Source organism: Podarcis vaucheri (genome assembly GCF_965113315.1).
Source record: "Podarcis vaucheri genome assembly, chromosome: 17".
Lineage (NCBI taxonomy): Eukaryota > Metazoa > Chordata > Lepidosauria > Squamata > Lacertidae > Podarcis > Podarcis vaucheri.
Genome location: NC_138755.1, coordinates 33,079,762 through 33,097,005, shown reverse-complemented (window position 1 = coordinate 33,097,005; position 17,244 = coordinate 33,079,762). Strand labels below are relative to the sequence as shown.

General features: G+C 43.4%; 1 protein-coding gene across 1 annotated transcript; it reads right to left on the bottom strand.

The window, feature by feature from the left end:
- Positions 1 to 93: 93 nt before the first annotated feature.
- C9orf72 (C9orf72-SMCR8 complex subunit) lies at positions 94 to 16,938 on the bottom strand. The gene is made up of 11 exons (XM_082205007.1): positions 16,784 to 16,938; positions 13,274 to 13,753; positions 12,241 to 12,300; positions 10,775 to 10,870; positions 9,291 to 9,355; positions 8,404 to 8,476; positions 7,983 to 8,099; positions 6,472 to 6,707; positions 4,937 to 4,994; positions 3,103 to 3,212; positions 94 to 3,008 (listed from the first exon to the last, which is right to left on the bottom strand). The coding sequence occupies exons 2-11, from the start codon at positions 13,715 to 13,717 to the stop codon at positions 2,822 to 2,824; spliced, it is 1,446 nt and encodes a 481-aa protein (XP_082061133.1). The 5' UTR covers positions 13,718 to 13,753; positions 16,784 to 16,938; the 3' UTR covers positions 94 to 2,821.
- Positions 16,939 to 17,244: the final 306 nt, after the last annotated feature.

The window sequence follows — 17,244 nt, the reverse complement described above, 5'->3', positions numbered from 1 at the left end:
GCAGCCAAGATCTTTTGGTACATGAATCTTCTTGCAATATTGCTTTCAATAGCCTAATCTTACCCTGAGCAATAAAATGTGCAACACAAAATATGGAGGTATTTATCAGTTTTATTATAATGTACAGTACATGCATGGGGAAAGTGCACCAAAAAATCAGAGCAAATTACTAGCGTTTAGACATTTCATAGTGAAAATATGACACTAGGATATATTTCAGGCAACAGAGATTTCTTTTTGGTAGTGCCAGTTTTATTTGCCAAAAATGCATCGATCTACAATTAGGCATATGGTTCAATAATGTGTTCTCTGTGTGGCAATGTCTCCTGTATTTATTCATCAGAATGCTAAAACCACTTCAACAACATTAAAATATAGCTTGCTATCCCTAGTATGCATTTTTGAAAATGGCAAATGGAATTTGTCCCATTACTAGATTATATCAGCAATAATTTTCCTACTGATCTTTTTCAAGCACCTTGCAATCCACAGACGTAGCAGCATGAAAATACAGAAAAGCCCAGGTAAATGGATACTATATTAGTTTCAAATCTTTAAGCTGCTTTTAAACCAACACCTAGGACTATTACTTAGCAAAATAAGTTATGGAAAAGAACACAATTATCTTCATGGTCTGACAGTATTCCCTCTAAATTTATCACTAACCCTAAGACAGAAAAATGTCAGTTGTCTGTCTTCTTGTTATGGCTGCACAGGACTTTTAAGCTCAACAGTAGAGCTATTGACAGGCTACCAGAGTTGTGCTCAGGCTATTCACTGGGATGCTACCTACACTGAGCTAAGCTAAGAGGCATTTCTCATTCCTGCCTAGCTTCTACTGCCCTCATCCCAGTCGTCCCAAAGAGCAGAAGCTGCTTTGTCAGGCCCCACACGTCCACAATAATAATATTTAGTCTTTTGACATGGCAACTTCACATCTTTACAAATTAAATTACTGGCTGTAATAAGCCAATAATTGGTGAGTGTCTGTTGTATGCAATTAGCTTCACATAAGATACTGCACCTTGCTCATTTTACTACAGGGGAAAGTTTGGCAATCACAACTTCCCAAGATGCAAAAGTTAAATCGGATACCCTTCATCTGAGCCATCACCATCACATGTGGGCAACAGCCATCAGATGAGAAGGGAGAACAGGTTTCCAAGAAAATAAGAATTCATAATAAGGAATGCTCAATAACAGCTTAGAGATGTCATTCTGACAGTAAATTTTCCCTAATCACAAAATATTGCACTTAAAGAAACGTATAAGCGTATTGGAACAACCCCAACCTGGCAAGCAATTAAAAAATGAAATTAAAAAACAGCAGCATGCATTTAAAACCTTTTGAAGTACAAGACATGCACTTTTATGGCAGCTCTTTGCATTTTGCAAAACATGTACATTAAAGCCATTATAAATATTCCATATTATACAGGTATGAAAGGCAGTGGAAAACAGGCAAATACATGTTTATCTTTTTTCGGTTTAGAAGAAGCTGAGAGGTGAGAGGTAAATATGCTAGAGTTGAAGAGGAAAAGTAGAAGTTTGCCACTACTACCCTTATTTCAGTTGTGGTACCAACTAAGTTTGTCTCTAACCAGTCCCCTCACCCCAAACTGCTCAGAAGCATTGGAGATCCAGGAGATTTTTATATGGCTTTCACTCAGTAGCTCATCAGAAAGAGCTTGGCAATTGCTCCTATCAGCATAAAACATACCTTTCCTGATTTGCACTCTGTTTGACTTGCACCTATGTCTGACAAAACACAGTGCAACATGCATGATGGGTAACATAATTAGCAACAGAATAGTCTTGCTTGGCACTTGCTTGGCACTTTTGATGACACCATCTGAAAGTACTGCCTCATTGCCTGTTCCATGCCTGTGTTGAAGTGCTTAAGTTTCTGCTGGCTTTTGAAGGATATGTAAAGGGGGGGGCAGGGAGAAAAAGCAGGTGGCACTGTTCCTATTACCAAACACACTGGAAGCGATAGTCCTAAAATTATGTTTGACCATTTGTTTTGCAATCAACAGTCCCTGAACGGAAAGGAGGAAATGGAACATGTCTCCCAATACCACACACACAGAGAAAAATTATAAACCAATATCCTCTTTAAAAACCCATTAAAAGTTGTCCTCAACTTTGTGGTTTCGAAAATGCCATTAAGTTAACCTTTAAACAAACCACACCAATGTTTACTCTCCCTGTAATCAAAATGGAACATCTGATGCATGCCTAAGTTGAACTGACTCGATTCCAGTAGCAACTGGTGGGGTGGCAAAGGGCTGTTCTCTTGCTTTCCAAACACAGAATGTTGTTGCCAGCTCCCGAGAGGGAGAGGCCCAGGGAGCAAAGTGGCATGGTGGAAGAGCCAACCCAACACTCCTACTACCAAACCCAAACCACACTGAGCTTCCTGCGCCTTCTTCCTTCCCCTCTCAGGTATCAGCAGTGGCACTTGGTGCTCAGAAGGCAGGTGAGAAACCTCACCCTACCTGGGCTCCGCTGGTCTAAAGAGACCCTCTCTGACTTTTCCTGCAGCCTTCCCCTCAGTGATACCCTCCAAACATTGGCGGACTACAACTCCCATCATCCCTGGCCACAGGCCATGTTGAGTGGGACTGATGGTAGTTTGAGTCCAACAACAACAGCTGGACGGCACTGGGCTGGGGAAGAAGACCGTTGTAGTGTCAACCACACATTCTGTTGCACCGGACCACAACACGTGTTTGTGAAGAGAAATGCTATATTCCCTTTAAACAATACCTTTGAGAAGCATTGTGAAGAGATACCAACCCACATAAAAATAAATAAACCTTTAAAACGTCATTAGAACGTCGTGCTCTTGCACGCTAGTGTAGAATGAGCGGCCAAACAGAAATGAATGCAATCCCGGCTTGATCTTCTCAGCTAAGGCCATTATTATGTTAAGGTCACCCTCTGCCCTCAAGTCCAGGTCTATCTTCAAGCTACGGAGCGATTTAAAAGGCTTCTTGCCTTTTTGCCTGTGGGAGGGGAGGGGAAAGTGTGGTTAAACGGAATGATTCCAGTGAAAACTGTGCCAAGAAAACACACCGCTCCCTTTAGCTTTATACTTACGTATCGTCTTCTATATATTTGATTAGGGTTAAGGCTTTTCGGTGAAGGATTAACAAGAACTGTGCGAGGAACACACGCCTCAGGGACAACCCAGGTTTCAAATGAAAGACCTGTTAAGAATTGCCACATAAAAGATCAGTACACATTACATTAAATGGGGGAAGAGGGGAAAGGGTTCTGTTTAGTGGCATTCTCTCGCATGGCTCACCCCATACACTGCCTTCTGTTATAGACTAGTAAAATATACATTATGATAGGAGTTGGTTACACAAAGGACAAGCGTGGATCTTGCAGGGAATCGGGGGGCAGGACAGGCTGCAGTGCATCTCAACGCTCTACATGCACACATTAGGCACTTCTGTAGGAACCATTGGTAAGGGCAGGCTACCCCCAGTTTCTGAAGAAACAGCACTGTCTGCCAGTATGCTGCTGGGCCACATTTAAGGTTTCGCTGATGGTATACAAAGCTCTAAACAGTTTGGGACCAGCTTACTTGAGGGACTGCCTGTTCTCTTATACACTTACCTGGCTACTACGGTCTTCAGGAGATGCACTTTTGGCTACTCCATATACTCCTTAGGTTCACTTCCTAGCCACCTGGAGCAGGGCTTTAAGTACTATTGCAGCTAGTTTATGGAATTTCCTTACTCCCTTTGGATATCAAGCAGGCACACACAGTACAGTGGTATCTCGGGTTACATATGCTTCAGGTTACAGGTTAACCCAGAAATAGTACCTCAGGTTAAGAACTTTGCTTCAGGATGAGAACAGAACTCGTGCTCCAGCGGTGCGGCAGCAGCAGGAGGCCCCATTAGCTAAAGTGGTACCTCAAGTTAAGAACAGTTTCAGGTTAAGAACGGACCTCCGGAATGAATTAAGTACTTAACCCGAGGTACCACTGTACTGTTTTCGGCCCTTGCTCAAGAAGTGTTCTATTTACTTAAGCAGGCTTTCCCTGCACTGTGACCCAGCCATGTGCCTTGCTGAAATTTTCTGTTTTATTACGTTTCATACTGAAATTTTTCTATTTTAGTGTTTCATTTTGTGAACGGCCAAGTTTTAGAAAATCATACTGCTTTTCTTATATTCCTGATATTTATATGCTAAGTGCGATAGGATTTCTGTACATAAAAATAAAAGAGTGGAGAGGTGGTTTGTTCTTGCTGCAACAGCCACTCTCAAGTGCAGTTGGAGGAGGTAAATGGCAGCAACAACTTATAGCAAATGTAAAAGGATGCACACAGAAACACATTTGGGCAAGGATTAAACCTGCTTCCTTTCCCTGGTAATTTCAGCCATTGAGAACCAAATCTGCTCATGTTTGTAGTTCTGCTGTCTTTGTGTTTGGCAATGCTGGGATTATGCAGATGCACATATTTATGTATCAACAATAAACATAAAATATTTGAGTGAATTTTTGGCCCAAGTCCCATAATTAACTTCAGAAATTTAACTGAAGTCAGTGGTTTGTTAACTGCTGATGCTTCTGCAATTACAACTACAATTAATCTGCTAAACGCTAAATGCATACTGAACAAAGACATTTTATTCCTACATCCCTTAACTATATTTGAAGCTTTCCTGCACTTTCCCAGTATTGCCACATGACTTGACTTTAGAGTGCAAATACAGAGAAAAGACAGGCAGTAGGTAATTAATCTCATTAGTATTAGATTAGAGCATCTTCTTTGAAATCATGCTTTAAAATACTACAGAATGGAACCACTGGAGTGGTGTTTTTTAAGGCTACAACTACACAAAAGGAACTCATTAAAAAAAATTAAATAGGTGATATATCGCTCATCAGTTTTAACTCATTAGAATGAACAGTTACCTGATCCAGAAAGGCTTTTACTAAAGTGTCTTGGTGAAGGACATCTTGGAAAACGTTCCTGTAAAAATACAGAGGAAGCATGCAGTAATATGTTGACTTTCATACAATGCAAAGTTGAAGTACCATTCGGTATCTGTAATCGATAATTCCTTACAGCATTCGAAAACCCAGAAGTCCCACTGTTCTTATATGTGATCTAAAATATAAAGTAGGGCTAGTAAAAAAAAAATCATGCAAAAATAGCAGGCAAACTCTTCTATATAAATACTTTTATAGAAGCACACAATACTTCGTATACAAAATGAGACTAAACTGTGCCAATTGTAATTAAAGGATAACCCATGACGAAGGCCGGCTCATGACTTGATTACTACAGCCTCAAGTGCTAATTTGTGTTTATGAATGAGCTCTCACAGACCAAATAGTGGAGAACTTCTCTCATCATCTCAAACACCGTGGGTAGAACTGAGTGTCACACTAAGGCAATCGTTCCATCAGTGCAAACATTTCTGCTTGCTATATGGAGCCCTCTCCTTTGCCATGGGGGTTCTCCAGATCCTCCAGAGCAGATTTGGGAGAGGCACAGGGGGGGCAGAGGTGGGGGAAAGCCCCAGTGTGCTAGCAGGAGACCTTGCACAGGCTTTCACTAGTGTACCTGGTTAGTTGAATCTGGCCCTGCGTTTTTCAGTGGAGCCATCCCATATACATGCATGTATAAACCGGACCCAAGTGTTGAATGAATTGTGCGACAAGTCTACCTGATCACTTCTTGCTGCTAGTTTATGAAAAAAGCTAAGAAGCTTCCAAATCTTGTAGAGGATAACCACTTTGGTGATCCTACTTCTCATGCCATTAGCCTCCCAAAGGATGGCATCTCAGGAGAGTTTTTGGTGGAGACAGAAATCAAATTCTCATAACTGTGGAAGCATCCTAAGAAACTCATAGGGAACAAGTTTACAATTCTTGGGGGAGAACAAAAGACTCCCCATTCAAAAGGTAGAATCTCACCCATGCAAAATGGGGGAAAATGACTGGTGGCTTTCAATATTGCTTGGGTAAAGGTAAAGGTAAAGGGACCCCTGACCATTAGGTCTAGTTGTAGCCGACTCTGGGGTTGCGGCGCTCATCTTGCTTTACTGGCCGAGGGAGCCGGCGTACAGCTTCTGGGTCATGTGGCTAGCATGACTAAGCCGCTTCTGGCCAACCAGAGCAGTGCATGGAAACGCCATTTACCTTCCCGCCGGAGCGGTACCTATTTATCTACTTGCACTTTGACGTGCTTTTGAACTGCTAGGTTGGCAGGAGCAGGGACCGAGCAACGGGAGCGCATCCCGCCACAGGAATTCGAACCGCCGACCTTCTGATCGGCAAGCCCTAGGCTCTGTGGTTTAACTTGCTTGGGTAATTTGGTCCTAATTTCAGAGCAGAAATTTTGCCTGGATGGCAAAACGGAACCGAAATGTTATCTAGACACTGCATTTAAACCATGATAGGTGTCAAGATCTTAAATTCTGCAGCTCTACAAGAACACATACAGATCAGGGGTGAAGCTCTCGTCCGTATGGATAATGGTATCCTGAGCCATCTCTTCATCTGAAGTTGCTCTCCAGAAAGCTGTTAGCTCTGATCTCATGTACCGCCGCTGATTATAGATATGTTCGTGGCAAGGAGGCATCTGTTTCACGGTGTTGATATCTACATCAATGTGTGTGGTAGGATACGGAGCATACATCACTTGACGGAAAGGCAACGTAAAACTTCCAGTGCCATCCTGTCAGAGTGAAAAAAATTAGTCCAGTTACTAAAAAAAAAAAGGTCAGAGGAATTAAAAACTATAAGGGACTATCAGATTACAATTTGAAACATTTTGATTTATTTTCACAATATGGCAATAAGTTAGACAATTCTCTCTCACACGCACATACATACATACATACACACACACACACACACACACACACACATATATATATAGATCAGGGGCCCCCAAACTAAAGCCCGAGGGGCTCGTTTATTTGGCCCATGGCAACACCCGCTGCCTGCTCTTACCGGCGCTGTACTGCGCAGCTGCCCACTTCCAGGTCAGAGGAGCACCAGAAATCGCTTGTGCGCATAGCTTGTGCATATCCAGGTCAGAGGCCCGTGCACATGCGCACAAGCTATGCGCCAGAAATAGGGTGTGCACTCCCCCGCCCTCCAGCCCACTACGCGATTGGCGCTGGAGACACCGGCCCGAGTTGCGGTAAGTTTGCTGACTCCTGATATAGATATATACATATGTCACACTGAGGATGTGTTCTCTATGGACAGCACTCAGCATCTTACAATTCAATTCTTAGTACTTATACAGTCCCAACAAATTCAGTAGGAATCTTGGAATTGTAGAGTTGGAAGGGACCCTGAGGATCATCTAGACCAACCCCCTGCAATGCAGAAATACGCAGCTGTCCCATATAGGGATCGAACCTGCAACCTTGGCATTATCGGCACCATGCTCTAACCAAGTTAGCTACTTAATCCCTTGGGTGCAAGTTTAGGATTTCTGCCTTGATGTCTGTGGACATAAGCTTAATTGAACTTAGTGGGGCTAACACACGAGTAAACTTGCTACGGATTGAATTATAAGAGTTTGAATGTTCTCCATACAGAAAGTAGACTCTGTTACAGCCTTACATTTGGGCTTACTTACGAGTAAACATGCATAGAAACTCCACAAATGGACAGGGGACTCCAGATTGTGGATAACAAGTGCCCTTTTAGAAAGCTCAGAAGGAAGTATTCCACTGAAATCACTGAAATTTTTGTGCAAATTAGCAGTTTAATCTACGCTTCCTTTGTCCTGGCTAGATAAATGCTTCCAACTTCTTCACTTCAAGGAAAAACCTACCAGAAACCTGTATTTTAATTTTAAAGGACATTAATAAAGATGCTAACAAAATAAATAATTGATTAATCTAAGCACAACAATACTTCATTTGATTAGAAAACTAATGACTAAAGTTACTGACTCCTGACAAAATGTAGCTGAGCAAATCAAAGACCTCACCTTCAGTAATCCTTGCACAAAAAGCCCCGATTCATACTTAAAGGAAGTTTCATTTCTACACAGCCTAGAACACTTTCGCTCTGCTGAAGTAAGAAAGAGGCACAGCGTCCGTACTATCTGTAATACAAAAATACTGTAAAAATACTTATAGGCAGGGAAATTTAGCAAAGAGAAAACTTGCAAATGAAAATTGTTATATGATATAGTAACTGGGTAGTTGCTACTTGCCAATTACAGGAACCCAAATGACTTTTTGCCAGTTATATTGTCATTTTCTAAGTACACAAGCTTCATATTCTGTTGCTAGAATAATCCCTCCCCCCGCCCTTTACAGGTAAGATAAGAAATCAAAGGACTAACGCCTATGATTTCTGGCAGCATATTGTTCTGCCTGGTAATCTAACCTTTATAAGATGCTTACTTTATTAACTTTTTCTGCACTGCTTCCTATAACTACCGAGCAGCCACAGGTCTGCAAGTGTGAACTGATGGCTCTGCAAATTGAAAAGAGAGGCATACAAAATAATATGAAATACTTCACAAGAAGTTTACATGCAGCAGCTAAAAAGACTTTGCAAAGCGTTTTCTTGTCAACAATACTAACGTTTCCAAATGTGGTATGCAGTCTGTACTAAAATCAAACACCAAGGGCCAGAACTATATGGTTAGTTCTGCCACCTGAAATTAAATTACTACAAATCTAGACTTCAGACAAAATTTGCAAAACAAAACAAAATTAAAGGATACCATCTAATAGCTACTCACGTTGTATGAATTGCCTTAAACTCCTATGTGAACATCTTGTTTTACTCTGCAGTAATCATTACAGGACAGGAGTTGTGACCGACTCTGTGGTTGCGCGCTCATCTCGCTCTATAGGCCGAGGGAGCCGGCGTTTGTCCGCAGACAGCTTCCAGGTCATGTGGCCAGCATAACTAAGCCGCTTCTGGCAAACCAGAGCAGCGCACAGAAATGCCATTTACCTTCCCGCCAGAGCGGTACCTACTTATCTACTTGCACTTTTGATGTGCTTTCAAACTGCTAGGTGGGCTGGAGCTGGAACCGAACAACGGGAGCTCACCCTGTCGCGGGGATTTGAACCGCCGACCTTCTGATCGGCAAGCCCTAGGCTCTGTGGTTTAGACCACAGCACCACCTGCGTCCCTGAAAAGAGGCTTGCTTATAGGCAAAAACCCTACCAAAAAATAAAAACGATTTTTTCTTCCCCACTCATCAAGTTACCAATCGCCTCCCTCTTTCCCCAAATCTCTGCTTTAGAAGTACTTTCCCAAAAACAAATGATCATACTTAAGAAGGAAACCTTCATGACAGCTGTCTCCAATGTCATCATCGCTAAGCACCGTGTCACTTATCTGGAATGTGATAAAAGCACAGGGAGGAAGATTACTCATGGTGTATACGCTACAAATGACAAGCAGCCCAGGAACCGATCCTATTTTAATGCAAAAAAATTGCTGAAATTTATACAAAATGAGGAAGCAGACGAAGTCAGAATTTTAATACATTTCATTTACTCATTTATTTTCTATCCTACATCTTATTCCAAAGGACCTTTATCATCAAGGGTCCTGCGTGGACTCCAATCCTCTCTCACAATTCAAGCAAGGAAGAGAGTGACTGTGGAACTAAATGTTCATTGCTTTGCCTGTATAATCCCCCCCACCAGCTTTACAAGCTCCACACCCACCGCAGTATCAGTATATTTGTTTTAGGTAAAGGTAAAGGTACCCCTGCCCGAACGGGCCAGTCTTGACAGACTCTGGGGTTTGTGCGCCCATCTCACATCTATTGGCCGGGGGCCAGCGCTGTCCGGGGACACTTCCGGGTCACGTGGCCAGCGTGACAACGCTGCTCTGGCGAGCCAGAGCCGCACACGGAACGCCGTTTACCTTCCCGCTGGTAAGCGGTACCTATTTATCTACTTGCCCCCGGGGGTGCTTTCGAACTGCTAGGTGGGCAGGCACTGGGACCGAGCAGCGGGAGCGCACCCCGCCGCGGGGATTCGAACCGCCGACCTTTCGATCGGCAAGCCCTAGGCGTTGAGGCTTTAGCCCACAGCGCCACCCGCGTCCCATATATTTGTTTTAATATTACTGCATTAATGATCCAGTAAAACAATGCCTAGGACCTAAAAAGATCCTACCTTTGAACTCTCCCTAGATTTTTTTAAAAACACCTGTGGAATGAATCATAATTTTGATAATTTTTTGCACTTTAAAGAGCTACGTACAGACCAGACCACATGCAATTTAGTCCAGTAGAGTTTTAAAAGTGCTGTGATGTCTGTGAGATGTGCCCTTGGCTGCAGGTCCTGGAAGATCTGCTGTTTGCCTTGAAGGCCTGGACTGACTCCAGCTACAAAAGCTGAGAATGCTGAACAGATTCTTGGGCTGGGGTGTTGTTTAGAGGTTTGCGGGGGGCGTTGCTGTTGCTGTTATTGATTTTAATATTTGGTATCTTTATTTATGGATCTTACTATGATTTATAGTTCAATTTGATTGTGTGCTTCTCAATGTTTTTGTTTAAGACTACTTTTGTTAATTATGTATTTTTTCATGTTGTAAGTAGTCTTAAGCAAGCTTTTAACTCTTGAAAGGTTGGCATACAAATAAATGTACCCTGGTATAAATTCTGTACTGTACTGGCCAAACCCCCCCCCCCCAAAGCTAGAAATCCATTGACTAATGAGCTGAAATTCTTTTTATTAAAGGCACTTCAAAGAAAGGGGAAGAGCTGCTTCTTTTCATGAAGCGACTAACAGTAAGACTTACATCTATTTCTTCTGGCACGCTGTGTGATTTCATAGATGAAAGGAGCTCCATTACAGGAATAACTTCCCCCGTCAGCATTGGAATGATGCTCTGGCCCTGTGCAATAAATAATGTTTTATGAAATAAAAAGCAGAGTGTGTACTTAAGGAACAGAACCTGAATAGGGTGAACATTTTTTTGAGAGGAAAGAATAACAATAAACTAGTAAAACAATCCAATGTTATGTAAGTAGACATTTGCTTGTGTGACAGGACTTCACCTTCTACCCAACCCAATATCTTCCCACGTCCCCAAAATCTGCTCCAGTGGGTCAAGTCAGTTAGTTGAACCCATTGATTTTAATGAGTCTGCTTAGAATATAACTTAAGTTTGATTCAATGCTTTATTTTCCAGATTTGTTCCAACCTAACAGAAAAATTACCTAGTAAACCATGAATATAATTTTTGAACTGAATGCAATTTTAAAACTGAGTTTCTAAGCTCTTGTGCTAGACTACTTGGTTAAATAAAATTCAAGAGCCTGGGCAGAGAAAAATGAATAAGTTAATGTATTGCTAGAGTTGATAAAGAGTAAATACTTGTGTTTCATTCCTTGTTAAGAACCGTTTCCCTAAAGTCATCTACAACAGGGATGGGGAACCTTTTTTGACCCGAGGGCCACATTCCCTACTGGACAACTTTTTGGGGGCCATATCCCCGTGGTGGGTGCAGCCAGAGGCAAATGTGGGTGGAACAGTGACAGTAAATGTTACCTTTGTTCAAGCTCGTTTCTGTACACATTCACACATACCCTTCTATCCTCCATGAAGGCAACAGAAAGGTGCCATCAGAATTCAAGGAAATATTCCAGCCAGGCAAAAGCATTTTAGGAGGGTGTGAAGCACAGCCAGTGAGAAGTGTGAGTTGGGGAGGGGTGGTGGTTGGAGAAAGTCCCAAGGGCTAGACAAAGATGCCTGGAGGACCACATTTGGTCTCTGGGCTTGATGTTCCCCAACCCTGCTGTATAATAAACCCTCTCCCAGCCAGCTGCAACCCAAAACACATGCACTGCCAGTTCTTTTGCCTGATAAACCAATGATCTAGTAAGATCTTCTGTTTTGACAAGAGGTTGATGGTACAAATAAACTGAAGAAGTCACCACTTAAAAAAAAACACTCTTCATTTAGATGGCCTGTTTACAAAGAGAATAAAATACCACTCAGAATTCTACTTCGCTCCACAATGGCATGGAGTTGGCATGTGTTTTTCAGTTTGCTCAGTGTTTCTATTCCATCTTCATGGAAATCATTCTTTTATAGAAAACATTCACAATACCCAGAGGAACACGCAGTAGCAGCTTCTACAGATGGATGTGGTTGAATGGGAAAGGAGCAAGAACACTTGTAATCCTTCCACTTGAAACTGATGGGACATGAAGTGTCAACATTGAAATGTGCGCAGAGTCTCTCCGCTTTCATCATTCTTACCTGGTCTTCCATTCTCTCTGTGCCCTCCAGGACAGCCTTCTGAATGTGTTCTTGCCTTTCCTAGGCATGGGGGGAAATTGTTATTTTTAAAAGAAAGGTTCTGGGACATATGTGTACATGTTTTAACCCATACACCGTACAGCCAGCGATCTATAACAAGACATCAGATTCACGACGACACAACTAAGCTGCAGTATCTTAGTCAAAACAAAATCACATTCAATTCTAGACAGGCTAAAAGAAGATCTGTATTCAGCCATGATCTCAGTGAGCAGCCTCAGTCTCCCCAGATGATTTCAGCCTAGCCTAGTCCATTGAGTTCTTGTGAGGTAAAATGGGATAATACCACCATATATGTATGCTGCCTTGAGCAGCTCTGTAGTTGAGTAGGGTCCAACAAACAAAAAAGAGAAAAACGTCTGATTTGAGTGACTTCCACACAGCTGCACTTCAGATCATAAGATTCTTCCAATAAAAAGCCCAAGTGTCCCATTCTAAAATGAACTGGAAAGATTATACTTCTTGGAAAGACCAATGCCCTGGATATTTTTCAAAGTAAAGCCTTGTGCACTGTGTATTTCTTTTGCAGGCAATGATCAAGAAGGGTGCATGAGAATAGACCACCTTGTTATTTTTCCATGAAAGTGTGGTTGATAACTATTTAAATAACTGAAATGAATAAATACACATGGGCATCAAAGTCTTGAGCAGCGTATGGAAAAGTCGTACAGGTATTTTACTAAGTAAAAATAACACACTATAAAAAAAATGAAGATTGTTCTTGTGTTGTTGTAGGTCTTGTTAAAGTTCCGTGGGAATTGCACCTCGCAGATAGGACAAAGTAGCTTTGTGTGTGCAAGGAAAAGGCTTACTCTTGTGTAGGCATGGATGAGAGTGTCAGGGCTCCCAAAGTCAAGAGCAGGAGAAGGAAGATTTTGAATTTATTTGGCTAGATCACCATCTGGCAAGTATTATGCTTAGCTAATCACAAGGCTCCAGACTTAAAAGTGGTTACCATGAAGAAGTATCCTACCTTATGCATCCATATCCGTCCTTTTCTTATAATATGTGTCAGCCTGTCGACACATACTCTGTGAAGGGGAAGGTAGAAGCCAAGCTCACTTTGCGGAAGGATTATCGATAGTCCATACGTACTTCTGTCCCCGTTCCAATTCCCATCAAAAATTAAGGACACAATAATGACTCCTTTCTCAGCCAAAACAAAAAACTTCACATCTATTGCACCACTTTCTGCATTACGAAGTATTTCCCCATTCAGAGTATGGTTTGCAAGAAATGTTATTTCTCCATCACTGAGAAGCTGCTGGTCTGTTTTGGGGGCCCAGATGTGCCTGACCCTGGGACCAAGAATATTGTCCCAGTAGGCAAAAGTAGCAGCCAGCAAGGGGGACTCTCCACTCAAGGCAATCTCAGTCTTGGCAACAGCAGGAGAAGGAGGAGGACACAGAGCAGACATGGCGACCCCAACTGTCACATGACCGATACCTAAAACCTAGAGTTTGAACAAAGCAGAGAGTGAGCATAGCAGGATTCATATAAAACATCTGTCAGTAATATATACAACAGAGGTACCATATTTAAAGGTAAAGGGACCCCTGACCATTAGGTCCAGTCGTGGCCGACTCTGGGGTTGCGGTGCTCATCTCGGTTTATTGGCCAAGGGAGCTGGTCTTACAGCTTCCAGGTCATGTGGCCAGCATGACGAAGCCACTTCTGGTGAACCAGAGCAGTGCACGGAAACGCCGTTTACCTTCCTGCCGGAGCGGTACCTATTTATCTACTTGCACTTTGACGTGCTGCTAGGTGGGCAGGAGCAGGGACTGAGCAACAGGAGCTCACCCCGTCGCGGGGGTTCGAACCGCCAACCTTCTGATCAGCAAGTCCTAGGCTCTGTGGTTTAACCCACAGCGCCACCAGCATCCCACATTTAGCACTAGTGAAATTGATGCTATATCATCACATACCAGTATCAGAATAGGAGATTAAATACGGAAACAGTAGGAAGTGCATCCAAGTAAACATGCTTAGGATTGTGGTAATACAAAAGAAGAGTTGATCTCCACTATAACTCCTTATGTAGAAAGTAACATCTCAACATGTTTATAAGGGCCAAGAATCCACACTTACTTGGAGTAAGCCTTACCGAGAGATGATTGCACAGCTAGCAGAATAACTCTGAGACAAACCATGCAATGCTTCTGCTCATACAGTGGAACCTCGGGTTGCGGACGTAATCCGTGATGGAGGCACGTCCGCAACCCGCAGTGTTCGCATCCTGAAGCGCCGCGTCTGTGCCGGTGCCAGTGCAATTTGGCGCTTCTGCATAAGCGCGAAGCACGATTCAGCACTTCTGCGCATGCAGCGAAACCCAGAAGTAACGCATTCTGGTACTTCCGGGTTTCCTGTGGTCGGCAACCCGAAACCTGAAGCTGCCGTAACATGAGGTATGACTGTACATGAAATTGGTGGTAGGATGAGAGTCATCAATTTATAATAGCAACATCAGCCAATAAATAAAAAGCATAACAGAAAACGAAAAAGCTACTTTAAATAATGTTTCCATGTTATAACACCAACAAATGCATGAAGCATTGAGGGAAGCAGAAGGAAATCAATGTCAATGCTTTTCAAAGTCATATTCTCACGCAAGCAAAGCAGTTCCAGTGGACTTTGTGTTGAAAGCCAAGAAGGAAGTCATGCAATAGTGAGGAAGTTCCGTAATGAGATGCAAGTTCCATGTTTTCAACATATTTCGCATTGATTTTGACCTACATTGCAAGCAATCACATGACTATAAACAACAGCATATGACTGTCTCAACGCATTTAGTCAACCTGAGAGCAACTTCAACTCATTTCAGGGGTGAATTTACTTCTAAGAAACAAGACTGATCTGACTACAGCCATAATATAAACATACTGAAAAAATTGAAACAGGAGTCTCTGTATCTGTATACACAACTGATCTGAACACAAAAAAGGGAAAAAATAATTTCAACTAAGAGGTTAATAAAAATGAATGACACACGTAGGATAATATAGAATATGCATTACACACAGCAGTGTTACAAACTCAGATATATAAGCTGGGCACCAAACGGCTCCTAAAACCAGGGTTACAGTCGCCAAAATGGAATGCCCAGTTGCCATTTTGGGGCCAGAGGACTTGAAAGTCGTATTTTTCAATATGACTTTTTGGTTCCTGAACTTAATTCTGATTGTGCTGATAAAATATAGTGGATAGAATTCTACAGGATGTGTTGCTAGTGTGTAAAAAAGGGTACAGATCCAAGGATCCCTAGGCATGCACCTTCGGATGGTAGAGATGTCAGATGCCATCCTGGCACCCGGTCATCTTCACTTGGTCGCAAGCGGCCGATAGCCAAGTGCAAAATGCACCTGGTGCCTGACAGATTTCAAATGCTGCACTCAATGGGATTTTTGTCAAGGCTGCCAAGAAGTAATTATTTCAGTTCTGCTTAACAAGTTTTAATTATCAACTGTGACGATCAAAATTATTTCCACCTTGCACTTTCAGACGCGTGATCAGTTTTCAATAATGTTACGATGGGAAAATCAAAATCTAAATTGTACATTCGGGCAGAGTTATAGATTTGAACCCTCGACCCACACAGAACTGGTTATTATGCGATCAGGAGCAAAACATCTGAGTCGGCAGACGCTGTGTCCAATTTGGGCGCAGCATTGGACAAGCAGTATCTGAAAGCTGCAGACACTGAGGCGCAGTGTCTGTGAAGCTCTTATTTCTGGGAGATTGCTCTCTTTTGGATTGCATGCCATCATGTTCATAACTTGATGGCTGCTGATAGATGAATCTTGCCCTGCGGCAACGGCACCCCACCCCAGAATCAAAAGCATAGGAATTAAGCTGCAAAGCCTTGTTTTGAGCAAGACCAGCTATGATGGAAGCAAAGGAAGGGGCTAAGCCAGGCATCCCCAAACTTGGCCCTCCAGCTGTTTGGGGACTACAACTCCCATCACCCCTAGCTAACCGCACCAGTGGTCAGGGATGATGGGAACTGTAGTCCAAAAACAGCTGGAGGGCCGAATTTGGGGGTGCCTGGTAAGCCCCCCAAATTTCCAACCTCCGATCCAGTAGCCTTCGGTGCCATGGGCGTAGCCAGGATTTTTGTTGGGGAGGGGGGCAGGCTTTATGTTGGGGGGGGCAGAACCTCGTTTAGTTAAGTATTTTTATTGATTTTTAATTGATTTTTAGGGGGGCAGCTCCCCTCCCTGCCCCCCCCCCGCCTACGCCCATGGTCGGTGCACCTGGAAATCTTTCCTGATCTTGAAAACGAGCGCAAAGAGGTTGCACCATCCTGCCCTTTCAGCATCCAGCCAGGTAGCCATGGGAACCCCCGCGAGCAGGATCCAACCCTGCGCACCGGCGGCACAATTTCGGCACAGCAGCCTGAAGAAGCCGCCGCCGCCGCCGCGGGACTGGGAGGAGACCCACCCACCCCCAACCTCACCGCACTCACAGGTGAAACCGACCCACTCACCCTCAGACGTCAAGGGAAAGGCACGCGGCCACCTGAGGGCCGGAAGTATCGCCCCCTCGCCCGCCCGGGCAGCCCTCGAATGTAAACACAGAGCATGGGAGGGCGGGCGGCCACTGCGCGTGCGCGCCGCCCGGCCCTTCGGAGGCAGAGATTCTCTCTCACGCGCTCCTACGAGGAAACGGAAAGCCGACGTAGAGGTACAGGCAAAAACCAGTCATGTGCGCTACAGACTTCCGGCTCCCCAGTTCCAGTCGTTGTTGTTTCCAAGTGTTTTACAGTACTGTATATTGAAGTTCAACATCAAAAAAACGAAGATCAGGGCCACTGGTCCCATCACCTCGTGGCAAATAGAAGGGGAGGAAATGGAGGCAGTGAGAGATTTTACTTTCTTGGGCTCCATGATCACTGCAGATGGTGGCAGCAGTCATGAAATTAAAAGACCCCTGCTTCTTGGGAGAAAA